The following is a 20,162-nucleotide window of genomic DNA, read 5'->3' as shown; positions in this document are numbered from 1 at the left end:
TTCTAGTTCTGTGAAAAATACCAGTGGTAGTTTGATAGGGATTGCACTGAATCTGTAGATTCCTTTGGGTTGTGTAGTCATTTTGACAATATTGATTCTTCCAAAAACACGGTGTATTTTCCATCTGTTTGTGTCATCTTTGATTTCTTTCATCAGTGTCTTACACTTTTCTGCATACAGGTCTTTTGTCTTTAGGTAGGTTTTTCCCTAGGTATCTTATTCTTTTTGTTGCAGTGGTGAATAGTATGAGTTTCTTAACTTCTCTTTCTGATTTTTCATTGTTAGAAACACTGACTTCTTAAAGCAGTTTTTAAACATAAAGGAAGGCCATGCTAAATGCAATAGCATTAGTATGCCTCTATTTCTCAGAGTTTGATATTATTTTTAGTCTTTTTATTTTAGTAAGTTGCATATATTATACTTTAAAAAGAAGAAACTTTAAAATTCTGGTCTCAGTTTTACACAGTTTTATATGTTGTGTAATCACTATGCAGGTGGCATTGTAAAGTACCAGTATATGTTATTTCTGGTCCAGTAAAACAGCTTGTTCATGTGTGTGTTACCAAAAAGAATTGCCATGAAATTTTTAAATTTGTTTTGTTGTTGTTTAGTCGCTGTGTCGTACTCTTTGCAACCCCACGGACTTCAGCATGCTAGGCTTCCCTGTCCTTCACTGTCTCCCAGAGTTTGCTCAAACCTATGTCCATTGAATTGGTGATGCCATCCAGCCATCTCATCCTCTGTCGCCCCCATCTCCTCCTGCCCTCAATCTTTCCCAGCATCAGGGTCTTTTCCAGTGAGTCAGCTCTTCACATCTGGTGGCCAGAGTATTAGAACTTCAGCTTTAGCATCAGTCCTTCCAGTGAATATTCAGGACTGATTTCCTTTAGGGGATTAACTGGTTTGTTCTCCTTACTGTCCAAGAGACTCTGAAGAGTCTTCTCCAGCACCACAGTTTGAAAGCATTAAAACTTCAACCCTCAGCCTTCCTTATGGTTCAGCTCTCATGTCTGTCCATGTTTGTTTGCAGGTTTCTTTTGTTTAGAGGTGCTCAAAATATATTTTAAATTTCAGTGAGGTTCTATATTGGTAAATCATTATTTTGGTTGTTAATGAAAACTGATCGTCTGTACGTCTAAGCTACTATGGTTATAATCACTATGCTCTGCCTTGGATTTGAGCTGGTCATAAATGTTAAGAGATTCCTAGTGGGTCTAGGAGTACTTCGTGTACTTCAAGCAGATTTGAACTGCTCTGAATAGATAATTACCTTGGGACAACAAAGAACTCTTGAGGTAGATCTGGTTTGAGAATGAAACCCCTCCAGACATTGTTAACCTAGACCAGCCACTATCTAAATTCTTAGGTGCAAGGTAGCTTGATTTTTATATCAAGTAGTTTATTTTTAACTTTATTAGAAACACAGTATAATTTCCAGAAATCGGTTTTTATCTTTAAGCTTTTTTTCTTAAGAATGAGCACACACACATAACATAGATTGAGAAATTTTGAATAGCTGATTTTGAAATGGATTGCCATTCCTGTATGATCTCACTGAGTAATATCAGTCCTCATAATAGTTTGCAGTTTCATGATAACTCTGCTGCTAGAGCTTGCTTCTAGTAACACTTTAGTAGATGACAGCTCTGTTTTACAGACATAATTAGTAGCATTTATACTTTTAATTAGAGGCTTGTTAAGGGCCTGTCACTAATCCCTGCTGGTTAAAATAAATGGGACCCAATTTAAATGGTTGTTTATTGCTTAACCACCACATTGTTGTTGCGGTTTTTTAAGTGACTGGCTGAGAAAGTAGATTAGAGTCTTATTTTTAAAATAAATATCTTCAGAAATGCAACATGACCCAACAGAGATATTAACTGGGCTTACATTTCTTCCTGTTAGAAACTTGACAATGAAAGAAAATTGTGTGAACTGGAGAAAAAAAGAAATTAGAAGTTGACAGGTTCATCATTACTCTGCTATGCATGTTACATAACAACAGAAGAGAAATATTAGCATATAGTTGTTAGATTTTGATTAATTATAAAATATAATTTTGTTTAAATTTTTATTTCCAAAAATATCCTCTAAAAATTGACATAACTGACTGTGTGCTGATGTTCATACACCAGAGGATTATTAAGAAGTTCCAGGTACAAGTTTAATGTGGGAGCATAGCTATGACCATAAGTTACAGTAAGAAATTTGATACTTTTTAAAGTAAGTATTCCTCTAGATAACAGATTTAAGATGAATTTGGGGCAAATAAAAAATAAGCAGAAGAGAAAGTGTCCATGAATATTTCTTCCTTTTTAGAATTGTACTCTTAAAGTATCTATTAATAATAATAACAACAATATATTTCTGAAACTAGGTGCTATTTTGGGTCTACAGTGCTAATAAGTAAAGTTGTAAAAGCAAGTAAAAACTTCAGTTCTTATTCTCCTCCTCCTCCTTCTCCTTTTATAACATGCAGTTAAGAAAATAGTGATAAATTAGGATAATGAAAGTTAATGAAAAATTGTTTTGGTTTATGGTCGAGGCTATCAGCAAGACAAATATGATCCCATTCATTTTTGTATACTTATTTCATGAAATATTTAGAAGGGTTGTAATAGTACTTTTGGACAGCGGTGTACTCTTCAAATAGCAAGCCATTGTAAACATTTTAATAAGTGTTAATAATATGTAAATATTTAATTAAGGAAAGTTATTTATGTAATTGTGAATGTTTATTTTTTTAATTAACCATATCTCTTATTTTCAGAATTTATGCGAATTCCATGTGTGGATGCTGGATTGATTTCACCACTGGTACAGCTGCTAAATAGCAAAGACCAGGAAGTGCTGCTTCAAACGGGCAGGGCTCTAGGAAACATATGTTATGATAGCCGTAAGTGTTGACATAACAGTGGTACACTTACAAACTTTTAAGAATCATGACTTTGTAATAATTCTGCGTTGAGTGTTAGCACCCTCTCTTCTAGCCGAAGACATTAACGTGGGGGCAGTATGACTTAGTTCTGCTTATGAAACTGAATTGATGGAAATTTGGGCCATAGTATTCTAAACTAAGACTTATCCGACATGAATTCTTTTTTTGTGTGTGTGATTTCACAAATGATATTGTCAGAAGAAAGTAAGTAAATTTCTAAGTTTTGGAGCTTTTAATTTTAGGGAAAAAATATTTTTTCAGTTAGGCTTTATGAACTACCATCTCTGGATGAGAATGCTTCTGAACACATTTTTTAGTTTCTAAGTCTATCCAAATACATTTTAATTCCTTGCAATTTAGTAAAGCCATTCATAAAAACCATTATCTTTCAAGAGCTAGATTGGTTTATTGCATCTTGCATTGACTCCATTCCTATTTGTCATAATGTCATTGTCATCCTCACCACTTTATACAATATTACTGTTCCTACTAGGCAAAGAGAAAGCAAGAACTTGGGTATGAGGATAGATATTGCAAAATTTTTACATTTTCTACCTTTTCTTCCCATATATATGCAAACGAAATACAGAAGAAAAATCTTGAGTATAGTCAATTTAATTAGACTTATCCTGATTTTCCTTTGATTTCTATTTTCTGAAACAAAAACACATTTTTAAACACTCACTTTTAGCATCTCCTAAGAATTTATTTAATTCAATAAAGTCACTAACATACTTATTTATGATAAAAGAAAGATACAAAAAAAAGATTGAAACCATAGGTTTCAGTTGTAACTTCTCTGTAGCAGTAGAGATAAGGCTAGTCTCATTTATTCTTTCCTTACTTTTTCTGAAATATCATGTTATAGCTGAGGACATAGATATCTTTTATTTTGAATTTTAATTGGAGAATTTGAGTCCCCAATATTGCTTATAGATTGATCTTACTTTGCCTTCATTCCAGTTCTTACTTATCCTAGGGTATTAGCTTTGTTTACAGAATCTATGTTTATGACTTTATGCTTTCACATTCAGAGTTTTTATTAAACACCTTAGTTTATAATACTACCTTTCAACAATGAATGTGTATTTTATATGATTAATTCTAACAATATGCATTTAATAGACCTGCAGAATAATAGGTAAAGGTTGATTGCAGCTATTTGGAGCACAATCATTACTCTTTTTATTCTTCTGTGTTTGTTACTAGATTTTAAGGCTATCAAGTATTCTTTAATCTTTGTTCAGTTTAGATAGTCTTGAATTATGCATTGCTTGAACATCATAGGAATTAATCTGTTTTGAGTACACTTGTTCTAGAGTTTCACTTAACATTGGCACAATGGAAGAAATACCCATAGTGATCTATTGTCTCATCTTGCTATGATTTTTATGGGCACAGAGTAATTTTACTTTCTGTGTACTCCAAAGAACCTTGAAGTTAGGGTAATAAATGTCTAGTTAATAAGATTATCATTTTTGATGAAACTGAAGTCCATTATAATTAATTCTGTTTGTCATATCCGTTTACTCTGTTCTTACGAGGTATACTGTCTATAAAGTCTGTGGCTATACTTCAGGCTATAAAGTTAATTTTTTTGTTTCATTTATTTGTGAATATAACCACTTTATTTGCATTTAATTCAATGAAAATTATAGCTGAATAGAAAATTAAGCATAGTAAATACAGACTAATTTTTATAGTTTTAGATCTTCTTTAAGGAAAATGAAGTTAGTAGTCTTAAAATGAATAAATACAAAAATTTATTTCTTTACAGTTTATCACTGTAAATCATCTGGTAAAATGTGTTCACTGTGCTATGTTATCTTAAGCATATAACTTCCATAATACTATATGCTTTCTTATCCTTTTATTTGAAATTAAATCTCTGTAAACTTATCAGTGGTTCTCCAGAATAGTTGTAGGAAGAGTAGGCCCCTTTAATTATAAGAATGACAACAAAGTCTAGAAATGTGATGCTGTGTGGTTGATTTTTTAATTTAATTAAAATCCAATGACATTTTATGACAATTGGGAGTTTGAAAGAACTAAGAAATTAGATTTATCTTTTTAAAGAGTATTGAATAACTTCTATTTTAATGAATTAATTAACCTTCTTCCTTCTTAATAGTGTAATACTTCATTCCTAAAAGGAGAATAGACAACTATAAATGACAGCCTTGTATAGTAAAGGAATGTTCTTCTTACAAATAACATGTGATTTAAAATTTACATGTGTATTTTATCAAACTTAGCCATAGGACTGGTCAGTTTTTTCTTGTTTTACAAGTGTATTCCAAATGAATAATCTTTTAATGTGGGTTTATTTAGAATTTTATTGGGCCTACAATACATATTAAACTCAATGTATGAATAAAGTAACATAGAAAATTCAGTATTAGAGATAAAAGCTTAAGCAATGTGTGCATATTTATAGATTTTTATTTGATAGTTAAAACATAAGGCATTTGCTACCATATTTCAGTTAAAAGTTTTTTCTTTTTTAAAGAAGAGCTATAACTGTAAAAAAGAATTACACTTACCACAAAATTCATGGCCATCTTTTGAAAAAAGTAGGTCAGATTTCAGTTTTACCAGTTTTGACAGTGCCCATTTTAGGAGCTCTTCCTAATGGAAGGAAACTGTCTTATATAATGCTAACATCAGGTAATAGACTGATATAACGGCTAAATGGGACAGAGTGAGGCTTTGTTGCTGATGAACTTTTTGAATCCCAGTCTCTCTCTTGAATCCCAGTCTCTCTCTTGGATGTAGAGATGAAAGAGTCACTGAGTGGGAACATTTTTCATTTAAAATGCTTAGTCTTTTTCTTGTGCTTCTAGAGAACTGCCAAAGCATTTATGGATTTCTCTTTTCAAGTATACAAACAGACTTCTGATATAAGCAACATTTTTTAAAATTCTTTTACCTGTAACTTTGCCAAAAGTACTCTTTTTATAAGAAGTTTAACACCTTTTAGATCAAAGAAGAGAAAAAAATTATATTTTAATTTGGAAAGAAGTCAGCAAAGCTTTGATGGGATATGCTAGGGGGTGTGATTTTAAATAAAGAAAAGTAGTCTTGAATCTCAGAAATTCATACCTTTGGCTTATTTAATTACACATTTCTCTCAAAAGTGTTATGGAAAAAAAATGAACTCTTTCTTCTTAACTGGCCATCTTTGTGGTATTTCCTTCTTGTAATGATTAGTTTTGTGTATATATCTTTGTATGTTTAAAATTGCTCATATACCTAAATGGTCTTACAGTATTAAAGAGCTTCATGTTGAATTCCCACCAGTGTTTATAATTTGCAGGGATAAATTAGAGACTAGAGTCTCAACTTTCTGTTTGTAGATTTTACTGCTTGAGGTCAGTAAATAATCGATATTGGAAATACTGGTTAAAAAAGTTATTTAGTAGAGGCTAAAATAATATGATTGCATGAAATTAAATATTTGCACCTTTTGTATACCAGAGAAAGAATAATATGCAATTCAAATTATGCGTGCGTGCATGCGTACTCAGTCATGTCCGGCTCTTTGCAACCCTTGGACTGTAGCCCACCCGGTTCCTCTGTCCATGGGATTTTCCAGGCACTAATACTGGAGTGTGTTGCCATTTCCCAGAGGGTCTTCTCAACCCAGGGACCGAACCTGCATCTCCTATATGTCTTGCATATAATACATATTAAAATTAAGTAAATATACCTCTTTATAGAAATAAAATTAATGCTTGTGATTATATAATTAGTCCTATTATTAGAAATGTGCACACTTAAGAAGCTTGTGTTATATGCTATCTTATTTGATGTAAAGAAACTTAAATTCTTGCTCACTGAACATGTACCAAACTGAGGTAGTAATCTGGAGAAGGAAATGGCAACCCACGGGGAAATCCCATGAGCAGAGGAGCCTGGCAGGAGTCCGTGGGGTCGCAAAGAGTTGGACACGACTGAAGCGACTTAGCTGCAGCAGCAGAAGTGGTAATCAGGCTTGCTGAAGCTAGTATTTATGAAGTGAACTAAATATTGTTTATTTCAATGACTTCAAGAAGTATAAAAAGGAAAGGGTGCCCAAGTATTCAATACATTTGTGGACCTATTTGTATGTTAGTGATTCTAACTGTGCTATACTATTTCTGTATAAGGAATAAAGAAAAAATCTGTTATTCTAACTGAAAATGCTGAAAAATAGCAGTAACTCTGTAATATTTTATAATGTAAATTGGTTAGATAAGAATAATACAAACATGCTTTGAAATGTCTAAATAGTTAGGGTATATTTACAGCAGTTATATTCAACATGGAACTACTAATATTTATGTCTTGCATTTAAAATAAATTTTTATTTCACTGATATAAATTAGGTTAAATATTTGATTATTTTATTAAAGTGTTTGCAGGTCTATATGTTTGTCCTACTTTTTTTTTTTTTGGTATTCAGTTTTAGAGTAGAATTATCAAACAACAAGTTTTAAAATAAGACTTTTCAGTTTTTATCAATGATGTTATATTTTTAATGAATTTATTATCAAAGTGCATCATGTATTTAAGAAGAAATAACTGTAGGCAGCTGTTAGTTTTAAGAGACAGTGGTTATGGCTATTATCACATGAAAATCCTCCATTGTAAAGATGTCCTAAATATATAGTAGTTAGAGATAGATAATGTTTTGTTATACTGTCATAAGCTCTATAAAAGGTCCATGCCATTAAAGAGTTTTAAATATGGTGGAGAAAATAAACTGCATAAAGGAATAAACTTGTGGACAGTTACAGAGTACACGCTAAATATGTGGTTTTTTATCAGAATGAAGATCAATGGATGAATGGAGTAGTGATTGGAGCCTTTTTTTAGAAATTAAGCAAATAGTGCATTGTTTATAAAATATAGTTTATTTTTAAGTTAAGATTATAAAAAAGTAAAATTTTAATATGCTCTCTGGAAGGGAAATATTACAGATTGATAAGATTTCCAGATGTACCATTTACTAAGTTGTCATTTGATGTTTCTGAATTTTAGTTTCCTCATTGGAAAAGTGGGCTGTTGAATGGATTAAATGAGGTTTATATAATAGATGTACAATATAAATTATGAACTGCTGTGCAAAGGGAATATGTAGCATTTGCATATAGTCATTTGTCTTGTTCAGTTTGGGCTGCTATAACAAAATACCATTGACTGAGTGGCTTAAACAACCAGTGTTTATTTCTCAGTTTTGGAGGCTGGGAAATCTACATAGGATCAAGGCAGCAGTAGATTCAGTATCTGGTGAGGACACTCCTGGTTTTCCCATGGCCTTTTTTTCCCTGTATCTTCACAGAGAAAGGAGAGAGAGAGAAAGCAAACTCTCCTGTCTCTTCATGCAGGCCTTACCTGAATGACCTAATTACCTCCTAATATCATTTCAGGGGTTGGAATATCAGTTATATGAATTTTAGGGGGACTCAAACATTCATTCAATAACATTATTTCTAAAAAGTATGCTGTGACATATGTACACTAATGTACATAGGATATTTAAAATAAAGATAAAAAGAACAGAAGCTGCATAAAGACAGGCAAAGATAAATCTAGTAAGAATCAGGGAAAATATGCTTACTATAAGGAACACTAGTTCCATTTGAGCTTCTCATTTGCCAAGGGGAAAAACTTGATATACTATATAATTTTTTAGCTGTGCTAAAGAGAAATTTTGTAGGTCTTCAAACAGAAAACTGTTGAGACAAATGCAAGAAGAGATTTATCATCAGGATATCATTAGCTCCCTAGATGATTCTGTACACATTCCTCTTAAAATATGCAGACAACACCTTCAATAACAGTTCTACAAAAGTTGCTTAAATAGTTTTCATGTGATTATTTCTTGGACCAAATCTTTAATAGAATCTAATAAATAATATGGAGTACTTTAGCAAAAGTAGTTCTGTTTAGACAGTATAGCCCAAATGTGTTGTTTTTTGGTAGTTGAACTTGATTCAAGTATACAACTTAAAATTTTCAAGAAGTTTTGACTTAAATATATTTCCTAGCTTATTTTAAACCAGAATACATTTCTACTTTGGATTCACTATACCTATTCAGTTTCTTTGTTTGTGTAATGTATCAAAGTTCTATTTTCTGAGACCAAAAAATAACTTAATCTGTGATTTTTAAGCCTGTTATCGATTTGATAAAATTTGATTTAAGTGATAGTTACTACTTAAGAATGCCACATTAATGGCATGGTTTAAACCATTAATTAATGGTTTCATGAATGTGATAAAATTGCTTTAAACCATATGTGCCTACACACAGCACAAATGCATATAAAAACTGATGAAATCTAAATAAGGTCTGTAGATTGTCAGTTTCCTGGTTGGTATATTGTATTAGAGTTGTATAAATGTTATCAAAGACAAGCTGGATGGAGGGTACATGGGACACGTCTACTAATTTTTTTTTGGTAGCTTTCTATGAGTCTCTATTTCAAAATTAAAACTTTAAAAACACCACATTTCTGAGAGACACACATAATCTCTTCTTTGGGAAATGACCTTGTTTCTTTCAGCCCTACTTGAGGGAATGGGAAGAAAAAATGTACATAATTATGAACTTAAATACATATACACAGACATGTAAAAGTTTAAAGTATGATCTGCAACAATAATTGTGTTTTTACTAGTTTTGTGTAGTTAAAGTAGAGGGGAAAATTGCCTCTAATTTTTCTCCCTCCAAATTTGACTTTCAGGAAAAAAATAAAAAATTGACAGCCCCAGAATAAAATTTAGGGAGAGACAATTCATACTTTTGGAACCTTGATCAGAGCAGATAATCTAGAGGTTCTTCTTTCTATGCATCCTCTAGGGATAAGTTAGATATTAGCATTCCTAAGTCTCAGGAGAATTTCTATGTTGGACCAGAAGCCTCGGATGAGATCTCTGGTCAGGATCAGCCTGTAAGTAATATATAATTTACCTTGGTTCTAGAAAAGCCAATGCAAATAATGTGAGAGGGAAAATAGTTTTGCTGATACTCATTTCTGTTTAATTGTTCAAGTGTGTCTCCTATGTTTAAAGAAGTTCTAGTGCATTCAAGGTAATGAATCATGTATATCAGTAAGTAAAAACAGGATCCAGTGATGGTGCTATAAGAGGATACACAATAGAGGTCTAGGAGGGAACTCATTTGTATTGGGGCTCTTCCAGTGGTGTTAGTAGAGGAGGAAGCAGTTAATCTGCATGGTATTTGGACATGTGGAGAAAGGATTCAGATTTTTCAGGAGCACAGAAAAGCATTTGAAAAGGTAGATAATAGAGTAGAGAGATATATCTGGAATCCATGTACAGTGGGGAGCCATGGAAGTATTTGAACAAAAAAGTTGTGTTCAAATTGATCACATAGAAAGTTAATTTGAAAAAGATGTATCTTATATGGGCAGTTGTTCTTAACAGAAAGGATGCATCTGAAACACTTAGGGAACTTTTTCAAAATATGTCTTCTTGGCCACACCCTAGAATCAGTAAATCAGAATCTTTGAGACTATAATCTAACCTATCATTGATATTCCTGCAAATATTCCTTAGATGATTCTCATGCACATTTGTACTTAAAAACCACTGAACAGTAGACTAGATGAAAAATAACCAGTTGGAAGGTTATTGTTCTTTTCAAGCTTAAAGAGTAAATGAAAGAATAGAAAGAGAAGGATGCATGTGTGTATGTATAAGAACCCAAGAAAGTATCAGGTAAGAAGGAGTCCATGAGTCCCAAATTCAGATCTGAATAACACCAACAGAAGCAGATCTCAACCAGGTGGATATGTTTCGAGATGGGTTGAATTTGAAGTGGTGTTATCATCTTCAGGTGACAGAGCTTTGAAATTCACTCACGTAAAAGTGATGGTTGACCAATGGGAATAGAAGAAATGTTTAAAGGTGAGCATGAGGCAAACAGCTCAAATTAGAGTGTAGAAGAAATGAAGGAGCTTGTGAGGAAACGCTGAAAGATTTGAGGAAAACAAATTTCATGTCATGGGTTCCCAGGAGTTGAGTAGTAAGCTCTGTCAAGCACTGCCAAGGAAAAAAAATGTAGCTGAATTTTGATGATTTAATTAACAGACATTCATGTTTTTAAAAACATCTCTAAGTTGAATCTTCCAGAGAAAGAAATAGAATTTCAAGGGCTATGGTGAGCAGTGAGGAAATGAAACAAAGATATTAAGTTCCTAGAAATTGAGAAAAGAAAAGACAGTAATGCTCTGTGGGAAGGGCAGCCTTGTGAGAGTAATTAAAGCAGTGGAAACAGGAACTTATTTGTTGGGCTAGGACCCAATGCACAAGGACAGAGTAAATTTCCTAGAGTGGATGATTGTTGGAAAAACATCACAGATAAAGAAGAAATGAAATCTTTGGTGTTAGAATGGGAAAGGACTTTCTGCCTTAGAGAAAAAGGACCAGATAGGTGAAACTATTTTAAAAAAAAAAATGTTTACGTTAGTACAGAGGGCAGTCGAAATGTCTTTCTGGCATGGCCTTCATCTTCCCAGTAAAGTTAGAAGTCAAAGCTAATTATTAAATAAAAGTTACTGGCAAAGTGATGGTAAGAAACTTTGGTGTGGGGGAAGAGTTGAGAATTGGAACTGTGAGGAATATTTTAAATAGTCATAAGGATATGATTTTTAACTAAGCAAATGGTAGTGAAGGTTTACTTAGAGATCTTGATTTTGCATCCATTTATTGATGTGTGTTTTGCACTTAAAATGTGTGTAGGCTATGGAGCTGTCTTATACTGGAATGTGTGAACAGGAAAGAGCCACTAAAAATAGCTTGCAATTGGCATTTTCAGTTCCATAGAAGGATTCTGTGGAACTCCTATGAAATCCTGTGGAATCCAGTTTGTATTGGAAAGGTAAGAGAAGTCAGATGGCAGAGAGATCAAGAAAGCATTATAGTAGGCCAGATGTGATGTGGTAAATACAGGAGCAGAAAGAATGAAATTAAATTACAAAGTACAGTTGGATTATCATTAATTTGGTTGGTTCTTATAAAGTATCCACCAGGTGTAAGCAGTGTTAAATATTATTTAATAACCTTTCAGTTTATGGACTTCCCTGGTGTCTCAGTGGTAAAGAATCCACCTGCAGTGCAGGAGCTGCAGGGGACACGGGTTTGATCGCTGGATCAGGAAGATCCCCTGGAAGAGGTCATGGCAACCCACTCCAGTATTCTTCTCAGGAAAATCCCATGGACAGAGGAGTCTGGTGGGCTGCAGTTCATAGGGTTGCAAAAGAGGACACGACTGAAGAACCTAACACAGAGTTTATACTTTGAGGAACTATGATTTTTACATTTTTGTGCTTGGTATTACATCCAAATACATTTTGTTTATTAAAATGGTATTTAAAAATCTAAGAGTCTATGAATTTTTACCATAATCAAACTTACAGGGCAAAGAACATGTTAAATACGCTGCTTTTTTCCAATGCTTGATTGGTTTCCAAGTACTATGTTATAAAAAAGTAAATGCCTTGTTGAAGAGATAGAGTAGTAGTTTTCAGGTAGTTGGCATCAGTTTTATAGATAGGCAGGTAAGTGAAGGCAACATAGAGGGAGTCTTCACGTGGCAAAAGTATTAAATGATTTTTTTTTTTAGCTCAATAGGAAGTCATTTGTGGTTGCCAAATTTTAAAAAAAAGCATTTTTTTTTTGTCCCTTGGATACCAGATTCTCTCCTTGCCTCTAAGTCAAAACCTAAATGGCCTTTGAAATTTGACTTTCCTGATTAGCAAGTCTTTAAAAGGGTAGGAAAATTCTAAATATGATGCAAAAGGAAGATATTTGGTTTTTCTTGTTGTTGCTGTTTAGATCTGTTTTTCCCCCTTACCTTTACTACTCTGAGTTCACTTGTTAAAGGTCAAGTCTATGTATAGACACATTAAACATAAAATCTCTAGTCTACTTTTACCACCATGTCAATATGTATTATCCTCTGCTCTTAATTGTATTCTGTTTTAATCTTTCTATTTTTCTTCTTTGTAACCAAGCTAAAGTACTGAAAACTTTCTCTGTTTTTAATCAAACTTATCTTTGCTGCAAGTTGGGAGTATTTCCCATGATTGGGAAGCAATAATAAAAGATAAGTACTTTTTAAAGGTGAACAGTTCATATTCTTCTTGTTGAGTGGAATAATGTACCTTTTGAGAAAATGTGCTGTTATCAATTCACATTAAATGCTAAATTTTAACTACATTTACATATGCACACATGTACACAGAGTTGTATGTATATATAGTCTAGTGTAGTTTTTTAACTATGAAATAACTTGATACAAAAGCCTCTCATTTAAAATAGTTGGAATAAAATTTAATTTTGATCTTGAGCAGTTAAACTAAAAAATTGGAGCAATATATTATTTACCTTGTTACCTGAATGCTGTTCAGAAGAGACTTAAGGTAAATTTATTAAATGATTGAGTTTAATTAATAATTTATAATATATAGATAGTCTTTTGCTGATAAATGTAGAAATGTAAAGCTATAGTAAATAGAGTACTTCATTGATTTCTTTAGCAAATACAGTGTGATTTGCAGATGCTCTACTATTATCTAAAGGCTTTTTTAAAAAATTAGAGTTGTCAAGAATTTTGACTGACATGAAAAATCTATTGCTTTGTAGAAATTAATACTGATAACAGTGGGCACACCAAAGCTGTCCATCAAATGTCTCACTGTGACCTAATTTTAAGCTGCGTCTGTGGAATTAGTGTTTTCCTTTCCTGATCATATGCTATAAATGTAAATATATAAATCTATTTGAAATTATCCTACGTTAAATAAAGGCAATGTTTAAATCTGAATATAGTACTCTGCCACAGAATTGCAAGCTTTATATTTCCTTTTGATATATGGGTATTTATTGGTCATGATGTTTTTTTCTTCATGACTTACTTTTTAATTTCACTGACATAATATTTATAGTTTTTGCTTTTATATCTAATCTTTCATGCATTTTACCTGCACCTGGAGGGTGAATAATTGTTTTTTTGGGATTTCAGCAAAGATGTTGATGAATTTAAAGTTTTCATTAGAATGCTTAAAACATACTTGACTATGTCTAAGGTACATAATAGAAATTGGGGAAAATGTAAGCATCAGAAGTTAATTTTCTTCCTTGGTAGATTTCATAAGTGTCTTTTGACTTGATCTTGAAAAACAATGTAAGGGTGTCTATTTACCAGTAGTCTGCTCCAGGAAAATAAAATATCATTAGGCGTTGGAGAAGACTCTTGAGAGTCCCTTGGACTGCAAGGAGATCCAACCAGTCTATTTTGAAGGAGATCAGCCCTGGGATTTCTTTGGAAGGAATGATGCTAAAGCTGAAACTCCAGTACTTTGGCCACCTCATGCGAAGAGTTGACTCATTGGAAAGGACTCTGATGCTGGGAGGGATTGGGGACAGGAGGAGAAGGGAACGACAGAGGATGAGATGGCTGGATGGCATGCATCACTGACTCGATGGACATGAGTCTGAGTGAACTCCGGGAGATGGTGATGGACAGGGAGGCCTGGCGTGCTGCGATTCCTGGGGTCGCAAAGAGTCGGATACGACTGAACTGAACTGAACTGAGGCAAAAGTAAAAGGCAGTATATTTAAGAAGCATACAGAAAACCCTGTATAGTTATGCATATCATAGCCAATATGTCTGACTTAAAAAATAATGATACAACTCAATAATTTACATCATGACTGTCAACTCTTTGGAAGATGTTGGGAATCAGAAAATAGGAGCAAGAACTCCTTATCTTTGTGTATCTTGTAAAGGAGGAGATAGATAATAAATGAGTAAATACTACAAAAAGAAGGTATTTACAGTGATCATTGGTATCAAGAAAATAAACAAGAAGATATAATGGAGAGTATCTGGAGATGAAGTTCTTTTGTTATTTGAGCTGAAGTCTGAAAAATGAGAATAAGCCATTTAAAGAGAAGGGGAAGAGTGTTCCCTGGAGAAGTATAGCAATTACAAACCCCTGAGTGAGGAAAGAACTTGCTGTGGTCAAACCACGTGAAAGAGAGCAAGGTATATGAACTGTGGTGAATAGGGAGAGTGTTGTTTAATAAAGTGGAAGAAAAAAATAAGACCTAAATTACAGAGAGCTTTGCAGGTCATTCGAGAGTAATGAGAAAATATCCAAGGGAATCTGATACAGATTTTAAAAACATCACTCTTGGAGCTGCATGAAAAGTGGGTTGAGAAAAATGGAAGACTTAAGAAAGGGAGCCTGGAGACCAATTATAAGACTTGTAGTAGTCCAGGCAAGAGATAATGGTGACTTGAATTAGGGTTGTAGTAGTGAAGCTGAGAGGCATCAGACGAATTTGAGAAGTATTTAGAGTGGTGGATGAATCAGGAATAAGGGTAAGGGAGAAATGATCTGGGGCTTGAGCAACTGGCCAGAGGGTAGGGCCGTTTACTGGTATGGAAAGAACGAGTCCATTTTGTTACATTTTTCTGAATTTTGTCATTGCTGCTTGTTTTTGTTTTGTTGGTGGCAGTAATAAGTCTAAGATTCTTAAGAGAGAGATGCAAGAGGAAATGGCAGTTGGGCGGTTTCCGTATCTTTATATTCTTACACACTTTGAGGATAAACATACAAAAAGTTTAAACTCTCATGTTTAGTAAAATATTCAGATGTTACTTGGATAGAATATGTAGATTGAAGGAACCATGATAAATTAGAAAATTTAAGGGAATAAACCTGCTTAGAATTTATAATTTTTTTTAAATAGAAGGGATTTTGGAAGTCATCTAATCCATCTCCTCTAAATTTTACAGATAAGGAAACTGAGGCCTCAGAGTTCACATGACTTTTGAGGATCAACAGCTAACTGGGTGATAGTGTTGATCTAAAATTATGTCTCTGGTTTATTTTCTCAAAGTAATGCAATTGAAGGAATTACCACTTTCATAAATACCTAAATATTTCATGAAATAATTTTATGCTTCAATATTAATAGTTCAGCCCTTAGATTCCAGATATAGGAATTTGTTGTAAGAATTTTGCTAAAAGCTAGTCTTAAATGAATATTTTGTTTAATCTAAGTCAAAAATAAACTTTACACTAATTTGAAAGAAGTCAGCAATCAATGCAAAGAAATAGAGGAAAACAACAGAATGGGAAAGACTAGAGATCTCTTCAAGAAAATTAGAGATACCAAGGGAACATTTCATGCAAAGATGGGCTCAATAAAGGACAGAAATGGTATGGACCTAACAGAAGCAGAAGAGGTGGCAAGAATACACAGAAGAACTGTACAAAAAAGATCTTCACGACCCAGATAATCACGATGGTGTGATCACTGACTTAGAGCCAGACATCCTGGAGTGTGAAGTCAAGTGGGCCTTAAAAAGCATCACTATGAACAAATCTAGTGGAGGTGTTGGAATTCCAGTTGAGCTATTTGAAATCCTGAAAGATGATGCTGTGAAAGTGCTGCACTCAATCTGCCAGCGAATTTGGAAAACTCAGCAGTGGCCACAGAACTGGGAAGGTCAGTTTTCATTCCAATCCCAAAGAAAGGCAATGCCAAAGAATGCTCAAACTACCGCACAATTGCACTCATCTCACACGCTAGTAAAGTAATGCTCAAAATTCTCCAAGCCAGGCATCAGCAATACATGAACCGTGAACTTCCAGATGTTCAAACTGGTTTTAGAAAAGCAGAGGAACCAGAGATCAAATTGCCAACATCTGCTGAATCGTTGAAAAAGCAAGAGAGTTCCAAAAAAACATCTATTTCTGCTTTATTGACTATGCCAAAGCCTTTGACTGTGTAGATCACAATAAACTGTGGAAAATTCTGAAAGAGATGGAAATCCCAGACCACCTGACCTGCCTCTTGAGAAACCTATATGCAGGTCAGGAAGCAACAGTTAGAACTGGACGTGGAACAACAGACTGGTTCCAAATAGGAAAAGGAGTATGTCAAGGCTGTATATTGTCACCCTGCTCATTTAACTTATATGCAGAGCACATCATGAGAAACGCTGGGCTGGAGGAAGCACAAGCTGGAATCAAGATTGCCGGGAGAAATAGCAATCACCTCAGATATGCAGATGACACCACCCTTATGGCAGAAGGTGAAGAGGAACTAATAGCTTCTTGATGAAAGTGAGAGAGAAGAGTGAAAAAGTTGGCTTAAAGCTTAACATTCAGAAAACTAACATCATGGCATCTGGTCCCATCACTTCATGGGAAATAGATGGGGAAACAGTGGAAACAGTGTCGGACTTTATTTTTTGGGGCTCCAAAATCACTGCAGATGGTGACTGCAGCCATGATATTAAAAGACGCTTACTCCTTGGAAGGAAAGTTATGACCAACCTAGATAGCATATTAAAAAGCAGAAACATTACTTTGCCAACAAAGGTCCATCTAGTCAAGGCTATGGTTTTTCCAGTAGTCATGTATGGATGTGAGAGTTGGACTGTGAAGAAAGCTGAGTGCCGAAGAACTGATGCTTTTGAACTGTGGTGTTGGAGAAGACTCTTGAGAGTCCCTTAGACTGCAAGGAGATCCAACCAGTCCATTCTGAAGGAGGTCAGCCCTGGGATTTCTTAGGAAGGAATGATGCTAAAGCTGAAAATCCAGTACTTTGGCCACCTCACGCGAAGAGTTGACTCATTGGAAAAGACTCTGATGCTGGGAGAGATTGGGGGCAGGAAGAAAAGGGGACGACAGAGGATGAGATGGCTGGATGGCATCACTGACTCGATGGACATGAGTCTGAGTGAACTCCAGGAGTTGGTGATGGACAGGGAGGCCTGGCATGCTGCAATTCATGGGGTTGCAGAGTCGGACCCAACTGAGCGACTGAACTGAACTACTCCTTGGAAGGAAAGTTATGACCAACCTAGACAGCATATTCAAAAGCAGAGACATTACTTTGCCAACAAAGATCTGTCTAGTCAACGCTATGGTTTTTCCAGTGGTCATATATAGATGTGAGAGTTGGACTGTGAAGAAAGCTGAGCTCTGAAGAATTGATGCTTTTGAACTGTGGTATTGGAGAAGACTCTTGAGAGTCTTCTATATTATTAAGTCTATATTATTAAGTAATTAAAATCCTATAGTATATAATTGCTTGAGAAATATTATTGTTAGTAATCTGAAAATTAATTTCTGTGAGATGTGTAAAGTCTGAGTATATAGTATAGGCTTACATAATGCCAAGTAATGTCAAATTATTCCTTTTTTTAAGATGAGACTTGAATATTTTACACTGTTTATGTAGATCAGTGTGTTAGTTTCTTGGGAATACTATAACAAAGTACCACAAACATGGTTTAGAACAACAGGAGTTTGTTTTACAGTTGTAGAGGCTGTAACTTCAGAATCAAGATGTCAGGCAGGACCATGCTCCCTTTTAACCTGTAGGCAGAGACTTTTTTTTCTTTTTCTTTTTTTTTGCCTCTTTCTAGCTTCTGGTGGCATCTGGAGTTCTTGGCTTGTGGCCCAAACTCCAGTCTCTGCTTCTGTCATCACATGCTCTTCACAAATGTCTTTTCCATTTGTGTTTTCGTATCTTCTCATGGCATTCTCCTGTCTGCATCTCTCTCTTCTTATAAGACTAATAGTCGTATTGGATTAAGGACCCACGGAAATGTGACCTCATCTTAACTGTCTGCAATGACCCTATTTCTCAATAAGGTCTGAGGTACTGGGGGTTAGGACTTGAAAATACATTTTTGCAAGACCGAATTGACCCATGCTGCTGCTGCTGCTGCTGCTGCTGCTGCTAAGTCACGTCAGTCGTGTCTGACTCCGTGTGACCCCATAGACAGCAGCCCACCAGGCTCCTGTCCCTGGGATTCTCCAGGCAAGCATACTGGAGTGGGTTGTCATTTCCTTCTCCAGTGCAGGAAAGTGAAAAGTGAAAGTGAAGTCGCTCAGTCGTGTCCGACTCTTAGCTACCCCATGGACTGCAGCCCACCAGGCTCCTCTGTCCATGGGATTTTCCAGGCATGAGTACTGGAGTGGGGTGCCATTGCCTTCTCCGAATTGACCCATAAAGAGCAGAAATAATGTCTGTATTTCAAAGACATACTCTTTTATCAGTAGCATTATCTCAGATAAAGATATTAAACTAATGAATCTAAAAGACAGTCTAAGAATATACTCATGAATAAATCTGTGTGTCATAAATTTGTTTTTTATAGGAAGAAACTTGGCATTTGATTACTTTTCAATTCAGGTAAATTTAAAGATAGCAGCTGACTTTTTAAAATCATATTTTAATGAAAATATTTACAAACTTTATCATATTTACTCCTTATTTGTAGCATTATTCATACAGAATTCTGGCAGACTTTAGAAATTCAGTCTTTTTTTTTTTTTTAACTCAGCTGTGAAATAGTTTGGAGATTTTGAGTAATACTTTTCATTTAGTCATCTAAGACATCTGAATTTCATAACACATGTGGCTGATATTCACTGAAAATGAATGGGCACTTTTTGGCCTCTTTGAAGCTTAAAATCTAGGGTTCTAATCTCAGTTATAGTTTGTTATTGACTAAAAAAGGCTCAGAATAGTATTTGTGCCCCTGCATTTAAAATGAGTCTGATTTGTGTTGTTTGTTTTAAAATCTTTGTTCACTATATTTTATACACGTTCAGATTGTCTTGTAACAAAGTATTTGTTCATAGAGGCTTAAAGGTGGCATAGTAGTGGAGTCTGAAGGAAAAAACTTGAGAAACATGATTAAAATAAATGTTACTGTGATGTCTTTGTCTTTTACAAACCAATGCTAGTAAAGACTTGTGTTATAATTGTTTTGAATTTAAGCATCTATTCTGAATCACCTCTCTGTTCACTAAGTAAAAACACGTCAAAAATTATGATTGTTATTTCTAGACAGTATAATTTTTCAGAGCTCAGCTTTCTAGCTTAGTTTATATAAAGGATTTATTTGCCATAAGTCTTTATAGCCTCTAGTGGTATTTATTTGAGAACATTAAAATAAGTACCTAAATTACTAATATAATTATTAATAATTGGAAAGCTAAAATAGATAAATTTAAAACATTAAAAAAACATACACAGCATATACTGAGTACTTCCTGTTTGCACAACATGGACACAGTAGAAATAGAAGTAGAAATTGAAATGAATAAGAGAATGTCAAAGCTAAAAAGAAGTTTGACCATCTTCTCCTCGTCCCCTCCATTCTAGATTAGGAAACT

General features: G+C 34.3%; 1 protein-coding gene across 7 annotated transcripts in view; it reads left to right on the top strand.

Moving 5' to 3' along the window:
- The window catches only part of RAP1GDS1 (Rap1 GTPase-GDP dissociation stimulator 1), a 148,626-nt gene that overhangs the window by 76,524 nt on the left and 51,940 nt on the right, over positions 1-20,162 (top strand). For all 7 annotated transcript variants that reach the window (XM_061419601.1, XM_061419597.1, XM_061419598.1 and 4 more), the window contains exon 4: positions 2,771-2,896. In XM_061419601.1, coding sequence (XP_061275585.1) covers positions 2,771-2,896 — 126 coding nt within the window. The remainder of the gene's footprint in view (positions 1-2,770; positions 2,897-20,162) is intronic.

The sequence above is a fragment of the Bos javanicus genome, chromosome 6, assembly GCF_032452875.1.
Source record: "Bos javanicus breed banteng chromosome 6, ARS-OSU_banteng_1.0, whole genome shotgun sequence".
Lineage (NCBI taxonomy): Eukaryota > Metazoa > Chordata > Mammalia > Artiodactyla > Bovidae > Bos > Bos javanicus.
The sequence above is the reverse complement of the archived record's forward strand: the minus strand, read 5'-3'. Positions and strand labels throughout refer to the sequence as shown.